Source organism: Epinephelus lanceolatus, chromosome 2, assembly GCF_041903045.1.
Source record: "Epinephelus lanceolatus isolate andai-2023 chromosome 2, ASM4190304v1, whole genome shotgun sequence".
NCBI classification, from domain to species: domain Eukaryota; kingdom Metazoa; phylum Chordata; class Actinopteri; order Perciformes; family Serranidae; genus Epinephelus; species Epinephelus lanceolatus.
The window spans coordinates 50,514,504-50,535,988 of record NC_135735.1 but is presented as its reverse complement, the minus strand read 5'-3'; the positions used below and the strand labels follow the sequence as shown (position 1 = coordinate 50,535,988).

General features: G+C 42.0%; 1 protein-coding gene across 1 annotated transcript in view; it reads right to left on the bottom strand.

The window, feature by feature from the left end:
* The window catches only part of serinc4 (serine incorporator 4), a 100,296-nt gene extending 92,827 nt beyond the window's left edge, over positions 1–7,469 (bottom strand). Inside the window, exon 1 of the mRNA XM_078162412.1 lies at positions 7,279–7,469. Coding sequence (XP_078018538.1) covers positions 7,279–7,365 — 87 coding nt within the window. The 5' untranslated portion in view covers positions 7,366–7,469. The remainder of the gene's footprint in view (positions 1–7,278) is intronic.
* Between the last annotated feature and the right edge of the window lie 14,016 nt (positions 7,470–21,485).

Genomic DNA, 21,485 nt, shown 5'->3' with positions numbered 1-21,485 from the left:
TATTATGTGGTAGTGAGGGTCCATGTACCTTTTGATAGTTTGATATTTTGTTTTCAAAATGAAACGGATTTACGGAAATACGGCCGTTTTCCTGTTATTCCGTTTTGAGACACAAAACGAAATAACGGAAGTGCTTCCGTTTTCCCGTTTTCTCTTTCAAAACCAAATTACGGAAAAACCAAATTGAAATGAGACCCAGATGCATTAGCTAGGTACAAATAGGATAGGCCCAGTACTCTATGTCATTGTTTTCTCTCTGCTCAATTCCTACAACATTGCTTTTTGTGTTTATCTTTCTTAACCCCACCTGAACAGCCACTAGTCTATAAAAATGTTATGTAATGTTTTATGTTTCCAAATCAAATGAAATCAAAATGATAGTAGGCCTATTTACCATATTGTTCAACCAGGTGAAGTTCCAAAAACATAGGCTAATCTGTGGCATTTTACTAAATCTAAAATAGGCCTACATGTGCCGCCCTCTTCAAGGGTAAAAAATGTCCTGACATCATGTTTGTTTCACTTATGTTGTAGGATGGGAAGTCATCAAATATTAGCAAAACTCACAGAGTGAGAGAGACCTGCAATGTCTGTTTGTCAGTCTGTCAGACTGTCCTGGCCATAATAGTATTAAACTTAAAATCTGCACCATATCATTAATGATTAACAAGACTGAGTAACTACATTGGAGTTGGAACCCAGGATCAACTGTGTGAACATACAAGGAGTTATACATGTAAGCAGAAAGGAGAGTGGAGAGAAACATGATGTAAAGAGAAAGCTTGGGTAAATGACATGCAGTAATCATTTCGTCCATCGCTGCTTACTTGGGTGACATGCATAAGATTTGTCTACTTCTCATGAGAATTGTGTCATATAACACACGCGGCCTGCGTCTAGGACACAATGCAGCGGATATGGCACGGCGACTTGTTGTTGACAAACTCCTTGAGGAAACTGACATTCTTTGTCTACAAGAAACTTTTCTTGCTAAACAGGACCTGGACAAGCTTAACTCTGTTCATAGTAACTTCCATGGGGTGGGGGAGTCAACCACAGATTTGAGCTTGGGGTTGGTTCAAGGCAGAATACCTGGAGGTGTGGCCATTATGTGGCATAAAAAATATGACCCTCTGATCAGTGTGATTAGATTGAGAGTAGACTGGTGTGTTGCAATAAAAGTTTCTTATAATGGTAATGTTCTTATCATTTTGAATGTTTACACACCTTATGAATGTTCCAGTAACGAGGACGAATATCTTCAAAAGCTTGCTTTTATTGGCTCTTTTATTGAGGAAAATGAATGTACCCGTATTTATGTAATGGGTGATTTGAATGCAGATATCTCTGATAGGAAGTCTGTGTTTGGCCGATACCTAGTTGAATTTTGTCATGATAATAAGCTCTTGTTAACAAGTAAGATCCATTTGCCAACAGATAGCTATACATATGTCAGTGAGGCTTGGAATACAACATCCTGGCTAGATCATTGTGTAAGCACAGCTGATGCCCATGAATGTGTGGATAAAGTTGAGATTTTGTATGGGTTTGCAACAATGGACCACATGCCTGTCTCCATTATGCTCAATGTAGAAAACCTACCTACAATGACCACGGATGATAATCAGGTTAATCATGGTGGGAAAATTGAGTGGGCTAAACTCTCAGATGAACGACCTGCTACATTATCATGACTTGACTGAGAAGACCATAGGTAACATTGAAATTCCATATGATGCTATAATGTGTGATAATTTCAACTGTGGTATGCCAAATCACAAAGAAGAGCTATGTGTACTATATGACAGAATTGTGCAGGGTCTGAATGAGGCTAGTAAACCACTCATTCAGAGAAAAGCAAAGAAGTACAGCTTCAGGCCAGGCTGGAATGAGTATGTGGATGAACTCCACCAGCAAGCCAGAGAAGCTTTTAAAAATTGGGTTATCGCTGGTAAATCAAGGCATGGACCTGAGAGTGAAATTAAAAAGAAAGCTGTTGCTAGGTTCAAATATGCAATTGGGAAATTGGCTTTAAACAAATCCTGTGGCCTTCATCTGATCTCTGCAGAGCATTTGAAATTTTCATGAATGAAATTTTCATTTTCAAGAATGAATGAATGAGTGAATGAATGAACCAGAAAATTTCACATGAAATTTTGAGTGTGCCTGATGCTCGCTGCCAACTAGTATCCCCATAGCAATACGCTAATTATTAATAGCAGTAAATGTATCACTGTGTGTCTGTGTGTGTGTGCATGCCTGAATGTGTGTATGTTCACGTGCTGTCGCCGCGTTTGTGTATGTGTGAGTCTGTTTGTCTGTCTGTGTGTATGTCCACTTACAGATAGAAAAAACAGCTTAACTTAACAGCTAAAAAAGACTGCAGTCTAAAATGTCCAAGATGGACACAGAAAGACAGAGACAGACAGACCCAGACAGGCAGACTGACACATATGTAATTACCTCTGTATGATGAGGCTTTAACTGCAAAGAAGTCAGGTTGCTGAAATATTCAAATTTGACTGTGCTGTGACACACAGACGATTGGCCGAACGGCTGGAGTTGATTCAGCCAATCACCAGTTGGCAATGGCACAGTCAAATTTAAATACACCAAGAAAAGGCAGAAACTGAGCCAAAAGTTCCTCTCAAACTCCAACTGTTTAATGAAAAACCGTAAGTGCTACAGCTACAAAAAGCACACCGTGAGCGAGAGGACAGGATGCGGATCACAAAGGTGTAAATTTCATTTCTGTGGTGTGAAAAATGAGGCCAGAGCCATGATGGACATAAGTGGAATGGTCTGCTTTCTTCCAGAAATTTGGGCTCTCACTTAACATGGGAGTGAATGGGGCAGTTGGTTGGACTTGTTGTCCTTTTAGACCACCTGCAGCCAAAACCCTAAATCCATTTTCTTCAGCGGTCACACCTCTGCGACCGGAACGGCTTTTCCTACAATTTGGTGTACAATTTGTGTATGTAGAGTGAACGATGTGGCCGCACCAGCGAGTTTAAGAGAAAATTTCTTGATGATTTCAGAGGTGCTGTGCACTCTAGCGATGACATCACCCACTCTAACTCTCAACATTCCACGCAATACACACCCATTATAAATTCTGAGAAGGGCTGAAAATTTCATGATTTTTAAACAGCTGGTGTAGAAAAACTAAAAGAGATATGGAAAATATGAATCAGTCACTGAAAGTCGATGGCAATGTCAACATTTCAGAGTTGGAATGGAGTTTCTACGTGAATGTCTGAGTTCGTGAAGTGTGGGTGAAGATGAGTGAGTTTGAAGGATTTTCTCATTGACTTGCATTATAACCAAGTTTCAGAAAACGCTGAATATTTTGGAAAGTTTGAATGGGATTGAAAAGTTGAATCATATGTAAAAAGTCAAGGAATTGCTGAATATTTTCCAGTTTGAATGGAGTTTCTAGCTGAAAGTATGAATCCGTAGTTACCGTTTGAAATTTTGTGATTTTTGAAGATTCCTTAATTCATTTTCAATGGAGCAAACGGTTTGGCGGTGGCGCCCCCTATGTGCCAATCTCAAAATCTTTTTTTGGGTGTGTTCTTGGTCCCCTTCTGATGATATTTACCCAGTTTTGTGACGATCGGAAAAACGGTTAACATTTTACAGCCGATATTCGCTAAGCCCCGCCCTTTCCAAGGACACTTTGCTTGACGGCAGCCGTGTTTTTCGTCCGATCTTGCTCATTTATAATAGAAATGAGTGTCTCGGTCCCCCGATGCCTCATACCAAGTTTGGTGTTGATAGCACAAATATTTCAAAAGCTTATTCATTTTACTGTTTTTAACATTATTAAAATTAGCAAAAATTCTGTAAGGGTGGCATTCATGGTGCAAGAGGCTTTTTTGTAGAGGACTATCAGGAGGATGTGTGTGTAAAATTTCAAGTCAATAGCACTTGTGGTGCGGCGGGCAGAGCCTTTCAAGCTTTACACTCTATGTTATAGCGCCCCCATAAGGCCGATTGGGACCAAATTTTTTGAGCAGTATTTGGATGTCATTTATAGTCCATGTACCACGTTTCATGTCCCTAGGTCCTTCCAGCTGGTCATAAATTAATAAAACGCAAATTATGACGGTTAATGACGAATAGGCCACGCCCACTTTCACCTATCAACATGGCACTCAAGATATGAGTTAATAGCCACCCCTAGAGCATGCATACCAAATTTGGTGAAATTCCATCCAATGGTCTTTGAGATACAGATGTGTGGCATTTATAGCGCCCCCTATAGGCTGAGCTCAAAATGCTTTGGTAGGCAGCTTCCAAGTCTCATTGTGGACCTACCCACCAAGTTTGGTGATGATAGGTCAAAGGGTGTGGGAGTTATGGCCAATCAATTCTAAGCTCCGCCCACAGCAAAGATTCATTGGTCCGTGGCGGCCATGTTTTTTGACCAATCTGGCTCATTTATAATAGAAATGTGTCTTGTCATCCCCCAAAGCCGTGTACCAAATTTGGTGTTGATGGAGTCAAAATTGTAAAAGTTTATGTCACTTTACTGTTTTTCAAATTATGCAAATTAGCAAAAAATCTAGTCAGACGGAGCTTAGTGGTCCCAGAGGCTTTTTTGTAGAGCACATTGAGCTGGACCTGTGTGTCAAATTTCAAGTCAATCAGACTTATGGTGTGAGGGGCGTGGCCTCCCAAAAAAGTCATTTTTAAGCCTTAATTACAGCGCCACCATGTGGCCGAATGGGCTCATATTTTAATAAAAGTTGATGCACATCATTTCCAATCATTGGGCCAAGTTTCAGGTTTCTGGCTCATTCCAGCTCACGGAAATTTGAGCTCAAGCGGCAGACAACAAAAAATAATAATAATAATAATAATAATAATAATAATAATGATAATAATAATAATAAACCGGTACAATCTTAGAAGGGTTCTACCCCTTCGGGGTTAGAACCCTAATAATAATAATAATAATAATAATAATAATGATAATAAACCGGTACAATCTTAGAAGGGTTCTACCCCTTCGGGGTTAGAACCCTAATAAACCGGTTCAATCTTAGAAGGGTTCTACCCCTTCGGGGTTAGAACCCTAATAATAATAATAATAATAATAATAATAATAATAAACCGGTACAATCTTAGAAGGGTTCGACCCCTTCGGGGTTAGAACCCTAATAATAATAATAATAATAAACCGGTACAATCTTAGAAGGGTTCTACCCCTTCGGGGTTAGAACCCTAATAATAATAATAATAATAATAATAAACCGGTACAATCTTAGAAGGGTTCTACCCCTTCGGGGTTAGAACCCTAATAAACCGGTACAATCTTAGAAGGGTTCTACCCCTTCGGGGTTAGAACCCTAATAACCACAGCGACATCCATTTTGTTGTTAGTCGTTGCCTAGCAACAGTGTTCAGGTAATGTACAACTTTGAAAGCTAATCATTATCATGGATGTATTCCTGTGCCACAAATATGACATTATCAATTCATTCTGAAGGAAGTAATAGCACCATTAAAATTAAAAAAAAACGTACTTGAGTTCCTTGACTTTGACGGTCTATGTTGGCCAGCAATCCGCTAGACTCCCGCTCCTCAGTCATAATGAAGGTGACGTCGTTTTCCAGCACACCGACTAGGGGGCGCTGTGCCATTAGGCTGCTATTATACTGTATGCGGCTACGTGTGTAAATTAACAGTCCCTTTATTCCAAAAGTGGTAAAGAAAGCAAGGGAAGAACATTTAATAAAGCCCTGGAGGGTGGGAGTGCATGAACCCAGTTAAAGAGTACCCGCAAGGAGGCAGGGATCATTTCATTGGTCAACAATAAACCTGCTGTTCTGCTGATTGGGGGATTTTGACAGAGTTGTTACACTAAAAAATCCAAGCGCAAGGCAGAAATTCCACGAGAGCACAGAGGCAGCTTAAGCGTGAAGAGAAGAGCTGATGCTGGAACAGGAAATCTGTGCAAGCAACATTGTATCTGAGTGCGAGCACGCAGTTTGAGCAGAAACAGAGTAGATTTAAGTGCAAGCAGAGGCTATTTGAGCGCGAGGGCAGGGTTTTAAGGGACAATATTACAAAATCTGAACGTGAAATCAGTAAATAATGCTCTCAAATTGATATACCACTCTCTTGAATAAAGATAGGAAAAAAGCTCCATAATTATACCACCTCAAAAGTTGCCTTTGTGCGTTGGTAACTAATGCCCAGATTACTGACAAAGCAATGGTATTTGACAAGTTTGGAATGAGAATGGGTTGGTTAGCCACATCCATTATTTTTACAGTCTGTGCTCTGTCTACATATTTTTGTACTTTTGGTGTTTGACTGTTTTTCATGGTTTGTCTAAACACCTCATAATTATAAGGAATCTAAATTCTACAGCATACTGTAAAATGATATTCCGCAGCCTGTGATAACTAGCTGTGAAATGGAATGGATCCCAGTGTGGCCACGAGTTTTGAAGTGTTCAGAAACCCTTATTTGAAGAGTTATTAGAAGCCAGAGTAGTGGAAAGTATCCAGTATTTCACTTGAAAAAAAGCAGAAATTTCAGAAAATCAGAAAAACTAATATCATCTGGTGACCCCTCAGATTTTTATGGAGACCCTTTGGGCCTCCAACTTTGTGGCAACAAACACAATGAAATATGTACTGTTTAAAAGGTAACACCAGCACTTCCATAGTGTATGATTTCATTTTGAGGTTCTGAAGCATTTCTATTTTCCAGATACTATTAAATAAAGAAAAAAAAGTAAGTGCATCCAGTATTTTTCTTGCAGCTATATTATAGGGGAGCTCAACTATAACCCTCCTATTTAGCAGTTGTAACCAGTGCATGAAAAAATTATGCATGCTATAAAACCATTATGTAGGTGGTAACTACAATATATCTTTATGGAAGAAGTTATGATTGTTGAAAAATACTGTAGATTAATTAACACTTGAAATGTCCTTGTAGCAGCATGCAACTACATTATGTGTTATAAACCATTTATTGTTGTTGTTTATCTGTGTAAATATCAAAGATCTTTTAGTTGTATCCTTTAGTGTTAAATGCAAGAGCTTTATGCAGAGATCTTCTTTTCTTCAATATGTTGTTTTTCCAAAATAGCATTTTTTGGTAAACCCTTTCACATGCACATGCTTACATTTTTCTGTGACTGCCTCTGTTAACATTTGCTCTTTTTTCACATGCGGAGAGATTTCTGCCATGCTTTTATCATCTCAGTATCATCTTACATTCACCATAAATCCCCTGCTGCATCCTGCAGAGTCTCACCTGAGACCGAAGCCAGCGTCCTGACATCCCGCCCCCGAGGCCTGCAAGCTGATGATAGCTCCAAACAGTCAGACAGCTGTAAGTCATACAGCAGGATAAAGGGGTTAGTGTGACGACAGCGCTGCCTCTCCGGCCCCGGTGCCATTCCTCTGACTCCTCTCAACCACACACACACACACACACACACACACACACACCTCCTGAAAGATGAAGCAGGGAAACCAGACAGTACTGATGTGGTTTACAGTCCTTCTCATGGTTCATGCAGGTTTTTTCTCTGACAAGAACTTCAGCAGCCCTGATGTAGCCATCTTTGCTTTGTAGGAGGCAAGTCACTTTTCCTACAGGTCAAGGGGCTCTTGATAGGGGGTGCCAAGGGTCTCTGGTCTTGGTGGCTATGAGGTGAAGAGGACTGGGGCATTAAAGAATAACACTGCCTCTGCTGGAAGGAAAAGGAAACTAGAAGGTGGGCAGGGTTTACAACTAGAGGATTCAAAGGCTGAGCTCATAAACTTTGTAGGTGGCCCACTGGTGGTCCTGCAGATGACTAGTATGAGAAGACAGGATTGGTTTAGGTAGACCAACTGAAGGAAGTGCAGCATCAAGGACTGACAGGTTAGGTAAATAAGGGATAGCAGATGATGCAACAGGATGATGGCTGACCTCTGGTGGACAAGAGAGTGACTGGTGTTGTTTAACTTTGGAAAATTGAACAGCTTGATTTTTTTTTTAAAGATTTTTTTTCCAGGCATTTTTGCCGCCTGCTCTACGCACTAAGCCACCGACAACCCGAACAGCTTGATCTTCTACTTTGGTCTGCTTCCTGTAGATGACTCAGACGTCACTGAAGATTTTGAGGAACAAGGGGTAGAAGACTTATCCATGAAATGCTGAATGCCCCTCATTGTCAATAAAAGTTGGCCCATGGTTTCAGCTTGATCAGTAGGCACATGCCTTTCATCTTTCGCTGTCAGGCTCATGTCTTTGCTCCTCTTGCAACCCATGTGTGTTTGTTGTATGTTACATGAACTCACATTCTATTTGCCATGCAGCTCCAGGATATTGGACTTCATAATCTTTTAGATGAGCAGATAGTCTTACAACCAGAACATTAAATAGTTACATCTGATGGCTGAGAATGCATGACAATAGTCTGAATCCAGCTCCAATGAACATGTTAAGCAGGAGGAGGTTCAGGAGGAGAAGTCTACTATCATGTGCATCGGTCAGAATGCACAGCCACTGAAACTTTCCTTTTACACATGTGGCCAAATGGAGAGGGAAGTTACGACAACGCCAGGTTGTGGCCAAATGGAGAGGGAGGTAGTTACACGACAACACCACCAGGGGAATTGCACCCCAGAAAATACCTCTGACCAATACCCTTACTAATAAGGTCACACAGATTCGTTACACTGAGAGGACGAGAGACGACTTCCAAATATAACAAAGATTTATTGATTAAAAGAGGTTTACTATGTTTAAAAGAACACAAAGATGCCAAAAATACACAGCCTGAGTGCCAAAATAATAAACTAGTGTAATTTGCGGTATGAAATAAATAAACAAACTAGGAACAGGGCTAAGGCTTAATTTAGCAGACAGACTAAATCAAAACCAAAAAGGAGGGACACAACTCAAACCAAAGAAAACCACTACAACCCAAACCACCACGTGCCACGCCAAATTAAGGGGAGTGAGAGGGGAACCACCACAGGGGGAAGCCTGCCGCACACTTCGCCAGCTCCTGTCCTGGAAAAGGAAAGAAACAAAATTATAATACCGCTTGTGAGAGGACACTCAGGCAGATACAGTAGGTTGTATAGTTAAAACAGGAGACCTATACTAAACACACACACACACACACACACACACACACACACACACAGAATAAACCCAATAACCAATTAAATGACACCAACTACAAATACACAAACAAAGGAAACACAAAGTAACATTATAATGAAACAAAACAACCTTAACCCCAAAACTCAGCTGCGGGCGGAAACCAGGAGTAGTAACTAGTTGTACAGTAACTTAAGAGCAAACCCACAGCTGAATATTGAACTAAATAAAAAGAAAATAATCAAACGAAACAAATAAATCAAAAAAAGGAGTTGTGTTGGGATGGAGAACCCGAAGCTGCATATGCACACGGCAGGGTTACCGGGCGCACTTTAATCAGTGTGCGTAAAATACTGTCACTGGTAGCAGCAGAAGACGGTGCGACCACACTGGGGCTGGAGGCTGTGGATAGCCCCGGATGCCCCGCTGGCAGCCCACGTCACCGGGTGGCGCAATGCTGCCTCACACAAGGCACAGGAGAAAGAGGGAGCACCAGCTGTGGCCTCAACAACTACAGCAGGACAGAGAGCAGGACCACTTTAGTAAAGACTAATAAAACTAGCAGAATGTATTAAAGAAAAGCAGGCTTACCCGAGCAACGAGAGCTTACCCCACAGCCAGGGCTGGACTGGGACAAAAAAAAAAAAAAAAAAAAAAAAATCGGCCCGGGCATTTTGAGCCTAGTCCAGCCCACCAGGTATTGATGGAAAGACAATGAAGCCTATGAATGAAAACAAACTTTGTTGGTGTATATGTACTTGTCTAATAAATTTAAACCTACACCATCCTCCCAGTCCCATTATTCTATGCAGTACTTACTTAGAGGAACCCAAAAGGCTGCTTGGTCTAGTGAACCTCCTGAACAATGAATGTATGATGGGATCCTGAAAATTGGACAGTGAGGAACAGAGGTGAGACATGATCATTGATGAATATTAAAATGAATAAATGACAGATTTAGTAATATTTTCATAGACTATGTACTCACCACATCAATAAACAGCACAGCAACACATAATACTTCCTCAAACATGGCAACCTTTAAAAAGTGAAGGGATATTTTAAACTGAATGGAAACATGCCCACAATAAAAACAAAATACAGGTAATTATTGTCCACAAGAGTTTGCTGTTACATGTCAGTAAAAAAACAAGATAAAAACACAACTTATCTAGAATAAAGAGGATATTTATGTATAAAAGACAAATACATTTAAGTAGTTACTTTTAACTCCAAGCCACTTTTATGTTAATGAGCAGCATCACATCTCCTGGCAAATCCTAATGCAAGTGGGTTTATGATGAATACTAGCCTAATCATTTGGCTTTTACATGAACATTTTTGCTCTGTTGAGCTTTAGCTGTTTCAGAGTAAAGAATTACTGCGTAGTCCACTTATATCAATTAATAGACATTGAAATATTTTACTACCTAACTAATAAAGACTATACTTAACTAACTAAATGAATAAAATAAAGTTACTGAAGCACTAAGATCACCATCACTAGTATAACATCATAGAAACTGCCCAGTAGTAGAGAAACCCCGTCATGCTGCTCAACAGCCAGCTAAATGGCCTTGTTAAATGGCCTACTCATAACTATGCTGTGTTAAGAGTTAGCAAGCACAACGAAAATAAACTATCAACCAAACTTGATTCATATCTGACCCAGATAGACTGCAGTTCATCACTTCTTACCTGAAGTTCAAATTCCCCTCCAGTCGCACCGACTGTGCCGTCGTCATATAATGCGGCGGCCGCGGGTCTCCTCCTCCTGCCTCCCCTTCACCTCATTACCTGCTGCGGCTGCTTTGGATGCCAGTGCGGGTGCGGTCACTGATGCTGCCGCTGAAGAAGCTCCGCCATAGCCAGCAAACATCTGTGTTATTTTAACACATTTGGCAGCATCTTCCTAAAGGGCTTGTCTCTTTTTCTCTTATTTTTTCCGCACCTCCTTTGACTTTCTTCTCAATTTTGTCAAGCTCCTCTCTCTCTGTATGATTGATTGACTGGCAGCCGAGGCCCAAGTGGGAGGGGGCATCAGCCCTCGGCTGTAATTGGTCCAGCCCAGAATCAATCATGACTAATGGGCCGATCTACCAGTTTTGTGTACCAATAGGTATCATGACATGACTAAAAAAAAAAAAAATTAAAAAAAAAAAATAGGCCCGGCCCAAAATTACCATCGGCCCACCGGGCAAATGCCCGGTATGCCCGATGGCCAGTCCAGCACTGCCCACAGCCCAACACAGTCACCGGGTGGCGCAACGCTGCCCCACACAAGGCGCAGGAGAAAGGAGGTACCAACTGTGGCCTCAACAACTACAGCAGGACAGAGAGCAGGACCACTTTAGTAAAGACTGATAAAACTAGCAGAAGGTATTAAAGAAAAGCAGGCTTACCCGAGCGACGAGAGCTTAACCCACAGCCCAACACAGTCACCGTCTTGCGGTGAGGGCAGAGAGCAGATGCCACACTCCTAAATCTCCACAAAGTTGTGAACACACACAGCACGACCGACGCCACTGTAAAGTAATAACTGGCAGCTATCACACCATGATGCGCTATTAAATTACTCATATAGCAGCACCGATGCCTACCTTACAAGTTGCCGTTTTGTGCCAACAACCGGAGCACGCCAGACAGAGCCCTCTCCCGATAAACGCCAGGCAAATGTGAGTGCACGAGCGAAAGCAGGGCCAATTAAACAGGTGGCACCGCTGCGTAATCAGGCCCAGGTGACACTGATTGAGAGTGGAGGTGGAGCAGCACTCAACCTGCCACACACACAAAGATTTATTTTCAAACTGAAGAACCTGAAGTTAAACAAAAAGGGGGAGCAAACACACATTGGGTTTGAATCTGAAAGAAACAAATACAAAATTAGCACTTCAGTCAAATTAGACAAACATCCATCTTAATAAGGATAAATAATGCTCATGTGACAGGTCGTCTCCCTCCTTGCCACTACATGGCACTGTGCCGACTTGCTGTGCATACAGATTGTGGGGTGGCACCGTGCACCCTTATATATAGAGGTGTGGCTACACCTATCTCTTTTTTCCTCCGCTTCCTTCCTACTGGATGTGACATGTCTGGCATGGCAGTCACGGCACACAGTCCTCTGTTCAGCACGGCCAGCTGCTGGGGCCGTCTGGCGTCTTTATGCTGTAAAGCCCTGTGAGGCAAATTGTGATTTGTGAAATTGGGCTTCATAAATGAAATTGATTGATTGAAACTGAATTGATCGCTCGGCCAGAAGCCTTCCCTGGGTGCGCTTGCCTGTCCCTTTCGCTGGGTGATTGACCCGCGGCCCTGAGCCTTTAATCCTCCGGCTCTCTTGGGCGTCACTGTGGCTTTGCAGAGTGAGACCCTGGCAAATTGTTTGGCCGGTATTTGGCCACCTCTACCTGAGTCCACGCTGCTGTTTTGGCTCCTGTTTTGACTTCCAGCGTTTTGGTGTTTTTGAGTAAAATGCACTTTTAATTTGCAGGTTTGGCTCGCCGATGTGGCCCTCTGGAATGTCCTGATATGAAGCGGCTTATAGCTGTCTGGGCCCATCTTTAAAGGACATTCTGCTCTTTTAAAACCATTTCAAGTGTGTTGAATGTAACAATTGTTTAATGTGTGTTTTGTTTATCATCTAGTGATCACTTATAGGTCTTTGTATTTATGTTTTTGTTTATTTCACTTAATTACTTCCGTTTGTCCCCACCAGTTTAGCAATTTTAGCATGTTTTAACTCTTGTCTTTTGTTGTCTTTTCTTTGGCAGCAAATTTTCTTTGGCTGCGTGTGTCACTGCCACTGATTCCTATGGATCAGACACCAACTACTTTAACCAAGGTTACATCCATGTGGCTGAAGATACTAACAAAAGTGCTCAAGGAGGAGGAGATATGATAGACATGATCAATATATCTTTATTAACAGGCTATGTACCACAGTCTTTTAAGGTAGCTGTAATTAAACCTATTCTAAAAAAGCCCACCCTGGATCCAGAGGTGTTAGGCAACTATAGACCAATATCTAACCTTCCCTTTCTTTCAAAGATCCTTGAGAAAGTAGTCGCAGACCAGCTGTGTGATTTTCTCCATGATAATAATTTATTTGAGGAATTTCAGTCAGGATTTAGAGTGCATATAGCACTGAGACAGCACTAGTTAAAATTACAAATGATCTTCTGATTGCTTCAGACAAAGGACTCGTCTCTGTACTTGTTTTATTAAATCTTAGTGCGGCATTTGACACAATTGACCATCAAAGTCTGCTGCAGAGACTGGAACATTTAATTGGCCTAAAATGTTCTGCACTAAGCTGGTTTAAATCTTATTTATCTGATTGTTTTCAGTTTGTTACCATACCAACTCATCTCGCCACATTATGATTGTATGTTTTGTTATTGAATGGACTGTGCACACCTGGAGGGACTAATTGAGTGACACACCCCACAGAGCACGATTGGTGCAGAGAACAAGTGTTGGTCTTTAAATTGATTGTGGACAGGTGAGCAGCGAGGCACGGCAGAGAGGAGACACAAGGGAGAGTAGCAGACACCACTTGGGACGGAGATCGGCATCAAAGAAAGCTGGTTGGTGGCAGGTGGACACAGAGGCCACGACGAGAGACCAGACGGCTGTTAAAGGACAAGCCAGAGCCGGAAAAGACTTGGTTCAAGCCTACAAAATGATAAGTAAAGGAAAGTGAACCAAGAATATACCTACCATGGTGTGTGTGTGATCTGCTACTTCCTGGTGTCAGCCATTGAGTGCATTCTCTCTGTCCCCTACAGCCGCTGCTCGAGAAGGAGCCAGTGCAGATCTGCAGGGCTGGAACAAGGAGCCAACAGACGCAGGACCCCCTTTCCCCTTCTTAAATATAAGTAGCTCATCTTTCAGATTTGTTTTACTTGGACTGCCTCCTGAGCCTTGGACTATTTTATTCTTTTTAATTGTGGACTGTTGTTGTGGAAATTCTCTGCTGCTGGTGAATAATGAAATAGAGACTTCTGCCGGCTGACAAGGTTTTTATTTTCTTTGCAAAGAAAAGGTCAATCAGCACACGAGCGGAATGAAGAAAGACCCCGAGCATGGGGAAGCTTAAACATTTATACCTGAGGACCGCCTCTTAAGGTGTGTTTCACAACCTTCTGTCTGCAACAGGGAGCGGCACCCCTACCCATTGTTTTCACACTGCTGCAAGTATTGGCTCCAGTGCTTAATTTGAGCCGGAACGTACTGGAACGCGTACCAGGATCTTTTCAGAAAAGGTCCTGGTGCATTCCAGAACTAATTTGCATGGGTCTAGAACTTTTCGCATCTAAAAACTACATACAGTATTGGCTGATGTCACTAGTGTTGCAGGGTATACTGGTAATGGTAGACCACCGCGGTACTAAAACTCCACAGTAGCCTACATATGATAGTTCAAAGTCCAATCGCAAAACGGTGAGTGTCCATGTGCTGTCCCGGTGCGCGCTGGTCAATAACGGCTGCTGTAGTGGTTTGCTTTCCAGGCATGTGAGTATCTTTGAGCAGTGAAAGTTATTATTTATTTATTTTTACTTGTCGGCAGTGATTTGTTTTCCACAGAGCTCTACGTGCGAGCATTTTACTCACATTTGTGACTACAAATAGTTTTGTGCGCGCAAATTAAATCATTCAGCTCGCTGTGTGAGTACAGATTTCAACCAGCAGCAGAAAGGAAATCAAATCCTGCCGGTTCTGGGTTGAACGGGGTTCACAGACAGGATACAGCGGTCAAATACGGCGGAGGCTCATAGTGCTCCGCGCCGCAACATAACGGCTTACCGGCGAGTCCGACTCCAGGTCCAGTAATTCCCTCTTCTTGGTGTCATGACTGCCCAGTAGTACCTGGACAACTGAGCCATGGCAGCACACAGGTATGTGGCGTGTCAGAGGAGAAACGAGCCATTCACATTTCTCTCTGTGGCAGGTAACAGTCCACAAACCTCACCGCACTTTAGGGACTGTTCTTTACTTGTCAGGGGAGGAGGGTGGCTGGTTGATTTTTATTTTATTTATTTATTTTATTTTAATCCCCCCTATGTTAATTACTTATTGATGCTGTTTTTGAAGTATGAATAAGTCAATAAGTAATTTATTCCATTGAAATATCATTGATGTATTATAGAAAAGTGATTTATCTTTTTATAAATGACAAAAGGCACATCTGCCTCATTTTTGTTGTGGTATAGTGATACTACTCAGAACCATGATACTTTCACTGGTATCGTACCGTGGGTCCCAATTTTGGTACGGTGACAACACGAGATGTCACAACCATTGCATTCGGAGTCGCGCAGTGAGGCGGCTCGGGTGCCGCTTAAAAAAGTGTTCCCCCACTTTTGGGAGTGGGGGAACACTGCTCTCTCAGAGGCCCAAAGTGTTCCCCTACTTCTAATTTTACAAATTAAGCACTGCTTGGCTCCGACCCCCTAGGGTGTGTTTCACACCTGGCGTATCCTGCAGGATTTTGTATCTAGGTGGGAGGTTAAGAGGTCTAGACATCTGAAGTATTTGAAAACACAAAGAATACACAAAGAAAATGAAATTATAATTACAACTGTACACCCCTTTTTAGCAGTTTTATTGTGTTATTTTAGGCAAATTTTACTCTGGTGTTTTAACAGTTTTAATAAATTATTTAAACCACACTTGGCACTTTGTCGTTCTTAACAGTGGAAACAAACTCTTATTGCTGGTATCCAAAAGAACCTCACACCTTGGTGTGACAAAAGCTTATAGTTAGGGTTGGCTCAGGCTTGCCTTGTACCAGCCCCTAGTTAGGCTGACTTAGGCCTAGTCTGCCGGGGGACCTCCTTATAATACACCGAGCACCTTGTCTCTCTCTCTCTCTCTCTCTCTCTCTCTCTCTCTCTCTCTCTCTCTCTCTCTCTCTCTCTCTTTCTCTCTCTATCTAACACTCATGTCCTGAAACTGCATCTTGCTAACTCGGCTGTACTGCATGTCACTAACTCGACTTCTTCTCCGGAGCCTTTGTGCTCCACTGTCTCGCAGGTTAACTTAAATTGCAGCGGTGCTTGCATAGTATGACGTGTGGTTGTGCTGCTGCCATGGTCCTCCCTGATGCCTCCTGCTGCTGTTATCATTAGTCATGCTTCTACTGTTATTATACACATATGATTATTGCCACATATGTATACTATCAGATATTAATATATACTCTCAACATATTGTACCAAAATAGCCTGTAATATTAATTATATTATTACTTTCATTATTGCTGTTGTAAGCTACTGTCATTATTGTCTGTCCTGCATCTCTCTCTGTCTCTGTCTCCCTTTCTGTCTCATTGTGTCATACAGATTACTGTTAATGTATTACGTTGATCTGTTCTGTATGACATCCATTGTACATCTGTCCGTCCTGGAAGAGGGATCCCTCCTCAGTTGCTCTTCCTGAGGTTTCTACCGTTTTTTTCCCTTTTAAAGGGTTTTTTTGGGGGGAGTTTTTCCTTATCCGCTGTGAGGGTCCTAAGGACAGAGGGATGTCGTATGCTGTAAAGCCCTGTGAAGCAAATTTTGATTTGTGATATTGGGCTTTATAAATAAAACTGAAATTGAATTGAGACCCTGTCTTCATCTAGTACCGTCAGACCACCAACTCCCAGGGTGCACTCAATAATCTGAAAGTCTCCACCAATTAAGACTAGTGTCTGGCCCTTCAGCAGCAACAGCACACATCAGTGAAGGTTAACCTCAATGAGGGGACCAAAGGCGACAAGGGATCCAATAACCCCATTAAGGGCATGGCCCTGCTTCTAAACCTAGCTTTGGTTCAAGACTATCAGAAAGCTGGTCTTGCTGTTATTGAAAAAGATATCAACACAGCCAATGTTCAATGGCTTCAGTACCTGTGTTACTATCAGTGAAAGCCTGACTGTACGTGCAAACCAAAAGCTGCAAAGGTGACCGATTAAATTCTTTTTCAATGGGCACCAGCGACCACGGCAGCAAAAGCTGCAAAGCGTCCGCATTTTGGTGACCAGAGCGTCAGATGAAAGTTGGGGAGTCATGAACTTTATGCAAATTAGCTATGACGCATTTTGGCTGTAAATAACCAGCCACCAATCGAAAAGTAGAGCTTGTATGGAACCCAGAGAACATCCTCTAGTTCCTACCACACATTCGTTCCTACTTCAAAATGAGAGAGAAGCTAATCACTGCTGTAGCTGGACACCGCGTCCGTTATGATTTGAGCCTGTTTATGGTGGAGCAGATAAGTGACATAATCGTTCAGTTGGTGATACAAGCATGGAAATTGGCATGAGCAGTCTCCATGGGTCACTTGACAAGAAAGCCAATTGCTGGAGCCAATTGAAATATCAAGATGGTGGCCATTTTTCAAGATGGCCGCCACCTTAATGGAACAATTAAGTGATGTAATTGTTTAGTTGGTGATATAGGCAAGAAATTTGGCATAAGCAGTCTCTATGAGTCACTTAACATGAATATTCTTCCAGCCACTTGAAATTTCAAGATGGTGACCATTTTTCAAGATGGCCGCCACCTTTTTGAAGCCGTTATGTGGTGTAAACGTTCAGTTGGTGATACAAGCATGAAAATTGGCATGAGCAGTCTCCATGGGTCACTTGACAAGAAACCACTCACAGCCCATTGAAATTTCAAGATGGCGGTTTATGATTTTATCATAAATTATTCACAGAGATAATGTATGGTAAATCAACGCCTATGTTTGTATGAATATGAATAGGATATATGGCACTGTAATTATAACCAGTGTTCCTTACTAACATGAATATATGGTCTTGTATGAAACTCTTAAACTTGAATATGATGATGCATAAGAACACATACGATATGGTGATACATGAACTTGGCATGAGTATATGATGTTACATGAAATACTGAAACATATTTTAGCATCTGTCAACACTTCAACTGAAGTGAGGCGAAAAACCTGCCGGCTGTTTAACCCAGGAAAAGTCCCCCATCGGCCCCTTCCCGTTAGGAAGCTTAACAATTTTCAACATTTTCATTTTCAACATCAGGTACATCAAATACATCAGATAAAATACAACTTACTTATTAGATTATAATGGAATCACAGAAATCATTTTGGATAATATGCATAACTTGCTGAGTCAAAATCAGAGTACATTTTCCTCTTGTAAGAACACAGGAATGAATATAAAAAAAATAAAAAATGAATACAGAAAATGGCGACAGGAAATGGTGTCAGAGCAGTAAAGTATATTGTTGTTTTTATGTGATATCTATATGTGGTTGTGGTGTATATATTCCCCGTCCTCTCTTTCAGGAGAGAGTATCAGCCATTGTTCATTATTCTCTCTCACAGTTCCTCCTCATCATTTGACTGGAGAGAATGAATAATACACTTTCTGTCAAATTTAAAGATGATGGATGGTGACCTTTCACCTACAATAAACTAAGAGAAAACAAACATGGCAAAGAGAGCGTTGGATGCCTCCGAGAATGCTGCGGCGAATGAAAAAGAAACGCCGGGAAGAGGAGGGAAAATGATGTACGATGATGAGAGAAACGTCATCTGCGGCACCATTGACGCATCGAACACTCAATCGCCAAGATTTACAACACGATGACCGAAGGGGACGAGGAAAAGATTGAAATCGTAGACCAAGCTCTGGAGTTTTGGCTTATAGAGTGAAAATGGGTCACTACTGGACTGAACTCGTAACGCGTGTAGAGGAACACGCGGTCATTTGTCATTTAATCCGTGTTTTGGAACAGGTTATTAAAAACAAAATGACTGTGAATCACGCAGGTTTGAACAGGGACGTTAAAGTAACTCGATTGGAATGCATGTTGGATATAGTTAGGTCCCAATCTGTACATACACCCTGGGATGTGTTGGTACGGTCCACATTGCAACTTGTAAAAGACGGTTCGGTGGCCGATGCATTCTACAAAATCATTAAAGAGATGAATGCCTCAAACGTAAGCCATTTGGTTACTCTGTACGCTTTGTTTGTAGACGCCATGTGTTGTCTCGTACCTGCGGACACCTTGACAGAATTGAGAAGGTTGCATTATTATATTCGCATTATCCACGGGACCTCTGCCATGAATTTGCTCTCGTCTGCTTTAGCCTAATGCTATGTTGTTGTTGTTTGTAACCGTGTATAGCTCATTTATCTTAAATGTTTGAATCATGCATATAGCTCATATATCTTAAATGTTTTTGAATCATGTATACCTCATCTAACTTAAATGTTTTGAAGCGTGTAAACCTCATATATCTTAAATATTTGAATCATGTATACCTCGTATTACTTAAATGTTTGAATCATGTATACCTCGTATTACTTAAATGTTTGAAGCATGTATACCTCGTATAACTTAAATGTGTGAATCATGTATAGCTCATATCTTAAATGTTTGAATCATGTATATAGCTCATATTACGTAAATGTGTGAATCATGTATACCTCGTATAACTTAAATGTGTGAATCATGTATATAGCTCATATATCTTAAATGTTTGAATCATGTATACCATGTATAACTTTTAAAATAAATGTTTTGGTAAGCGAGCGGTTGTGTTCATTATTGATTCAACATGTCGGAGAAACGTGTCATGAAAAAGGTTTATTACGACCCATCTCACCCGGGTAGTTTAGGAGGAGTCGAACGACTCCGCAGGGCCGTACAAGATGAGACAGGGAAAAGAGTAAACCCTGACCGAGTCAGAGAATTTTTAGCCGAGCAAGACACATACACTCTGCATAAACCTGCCAGAATACATTTTCCCAGAAATAGGGGTTTTTGTACCGCGACCTCTGAACCAATTTCAAGCAGACCTCTGTGACATGCAAACCTTGACTGAGCACAACGACGGTTTTAACTATCTGTTGACGGTCATCGATGTGTTTTCAAAGAAAGCGTACGTGCGAGTGCTAAAAAACAAAACGGCGTCCCAAGTCGCTAGGGCGTTTGACTCTGTTTTAGACGACAGTCAGACCCCTGAAAAGTTACAAATGGACGCGGGTAAAGAATTCTTTAACAGGACTTTTAAGGCGCTGATGGATAAACGCGGTATTAAACATTTCGCCACGGCCAGTGATCTGAAGGCCTCTGTGATTGAGAGATTTAACCGTACGTTGAAAACTAGAATGTGGAGATATTTTACAGCCGAAAACACCCGCAGGTACGTAGACGTCCTGCAGGACTTGGTTAAAAGCTATAATAATGGCTATCACACGAGTATAAAAATGACGCCTATGCAAGTGACGTCCGAGAACACCCTGCAAGTTTTTCAAAACCTGTACGGCTCGATCTCCCTGAGCTTCCAAGAAAAGTTAAAGATGAATTTTAAACAGGGAGATCTCGTGAGAATATCTAAAGTGAGAGGCGTGTTTGATAAGAAATATGAGCAGAGTTATACCGACGAGGTGTTTACGGTGGCTGAGTGCGTACCCCGAGTACCCCCCATGTACAAACTGAAAGATTATGACAGAGAACCTATCCGGGGTACGTTTTACGAAGCGGAGCTGCAAAAAGTAAAGATACTGCGAGACAAGAGCTACGCGGTGGAAGAAATTTTGGACCGACGCGTTGTTGGCGGAGAAAAACAAGCGTTGGTACTCTGGAAAAACTGGCCCGAGAAATTCAACAGCTGGGTCAAGGTCGGCGCGCTGAAAAATCTATAAGAACGCACCGTACGTCAGATTCATATTTATTTCATTTCATCATGTCTCAGATCTCAGGCGGCGAGGGGTTTTACATTACCCTGCCCTCCAACGCCAGCGCGCACGTATTTAAAAATAATACCAGCTCCAGTTTCCATGTCGACTTGGCGCAACATATTGACTTGGAGGGCCCGTAGCAAGTGGCCTTGACGGAGATTTCATACCCGCACACGTGGCATAACATTCCTCAAGACGCGGCCTACTTTGAGTGGAGAAAGAAACCCGCTACACCCGACGGGGAGACCGTAGTCAACCGTCGAGGGTTCAGAGGGGGATATTACGCCAACTTTGAGCAGCTCAGGGCCGAGCTAAACACACATCTTAGAGTCGTCGACAGCGACATTTTTTTAGTGTTTAACAACATCCAAAAAAGATTTGAATTTCAGGCAGGCGGTCAGTATCATCTGCGTGTTTTTCGACCCGCGTCTTACATATTGGGCATGAAATCGGGAGAATGGTTCACGTTCGACGCCAGGTTGGCGCCCCACCCGGCCGATATAAAAGCGGGGAATTACCACCTTTACTGCTACAGCGACATGGTAAGTCATCAGCTCGTAGGCGACGCCTACGCTCCGCTCTTGAGGACCGTCCCTATACAAGGGACGTACGGAGACGTCATGACGCAGTGTTT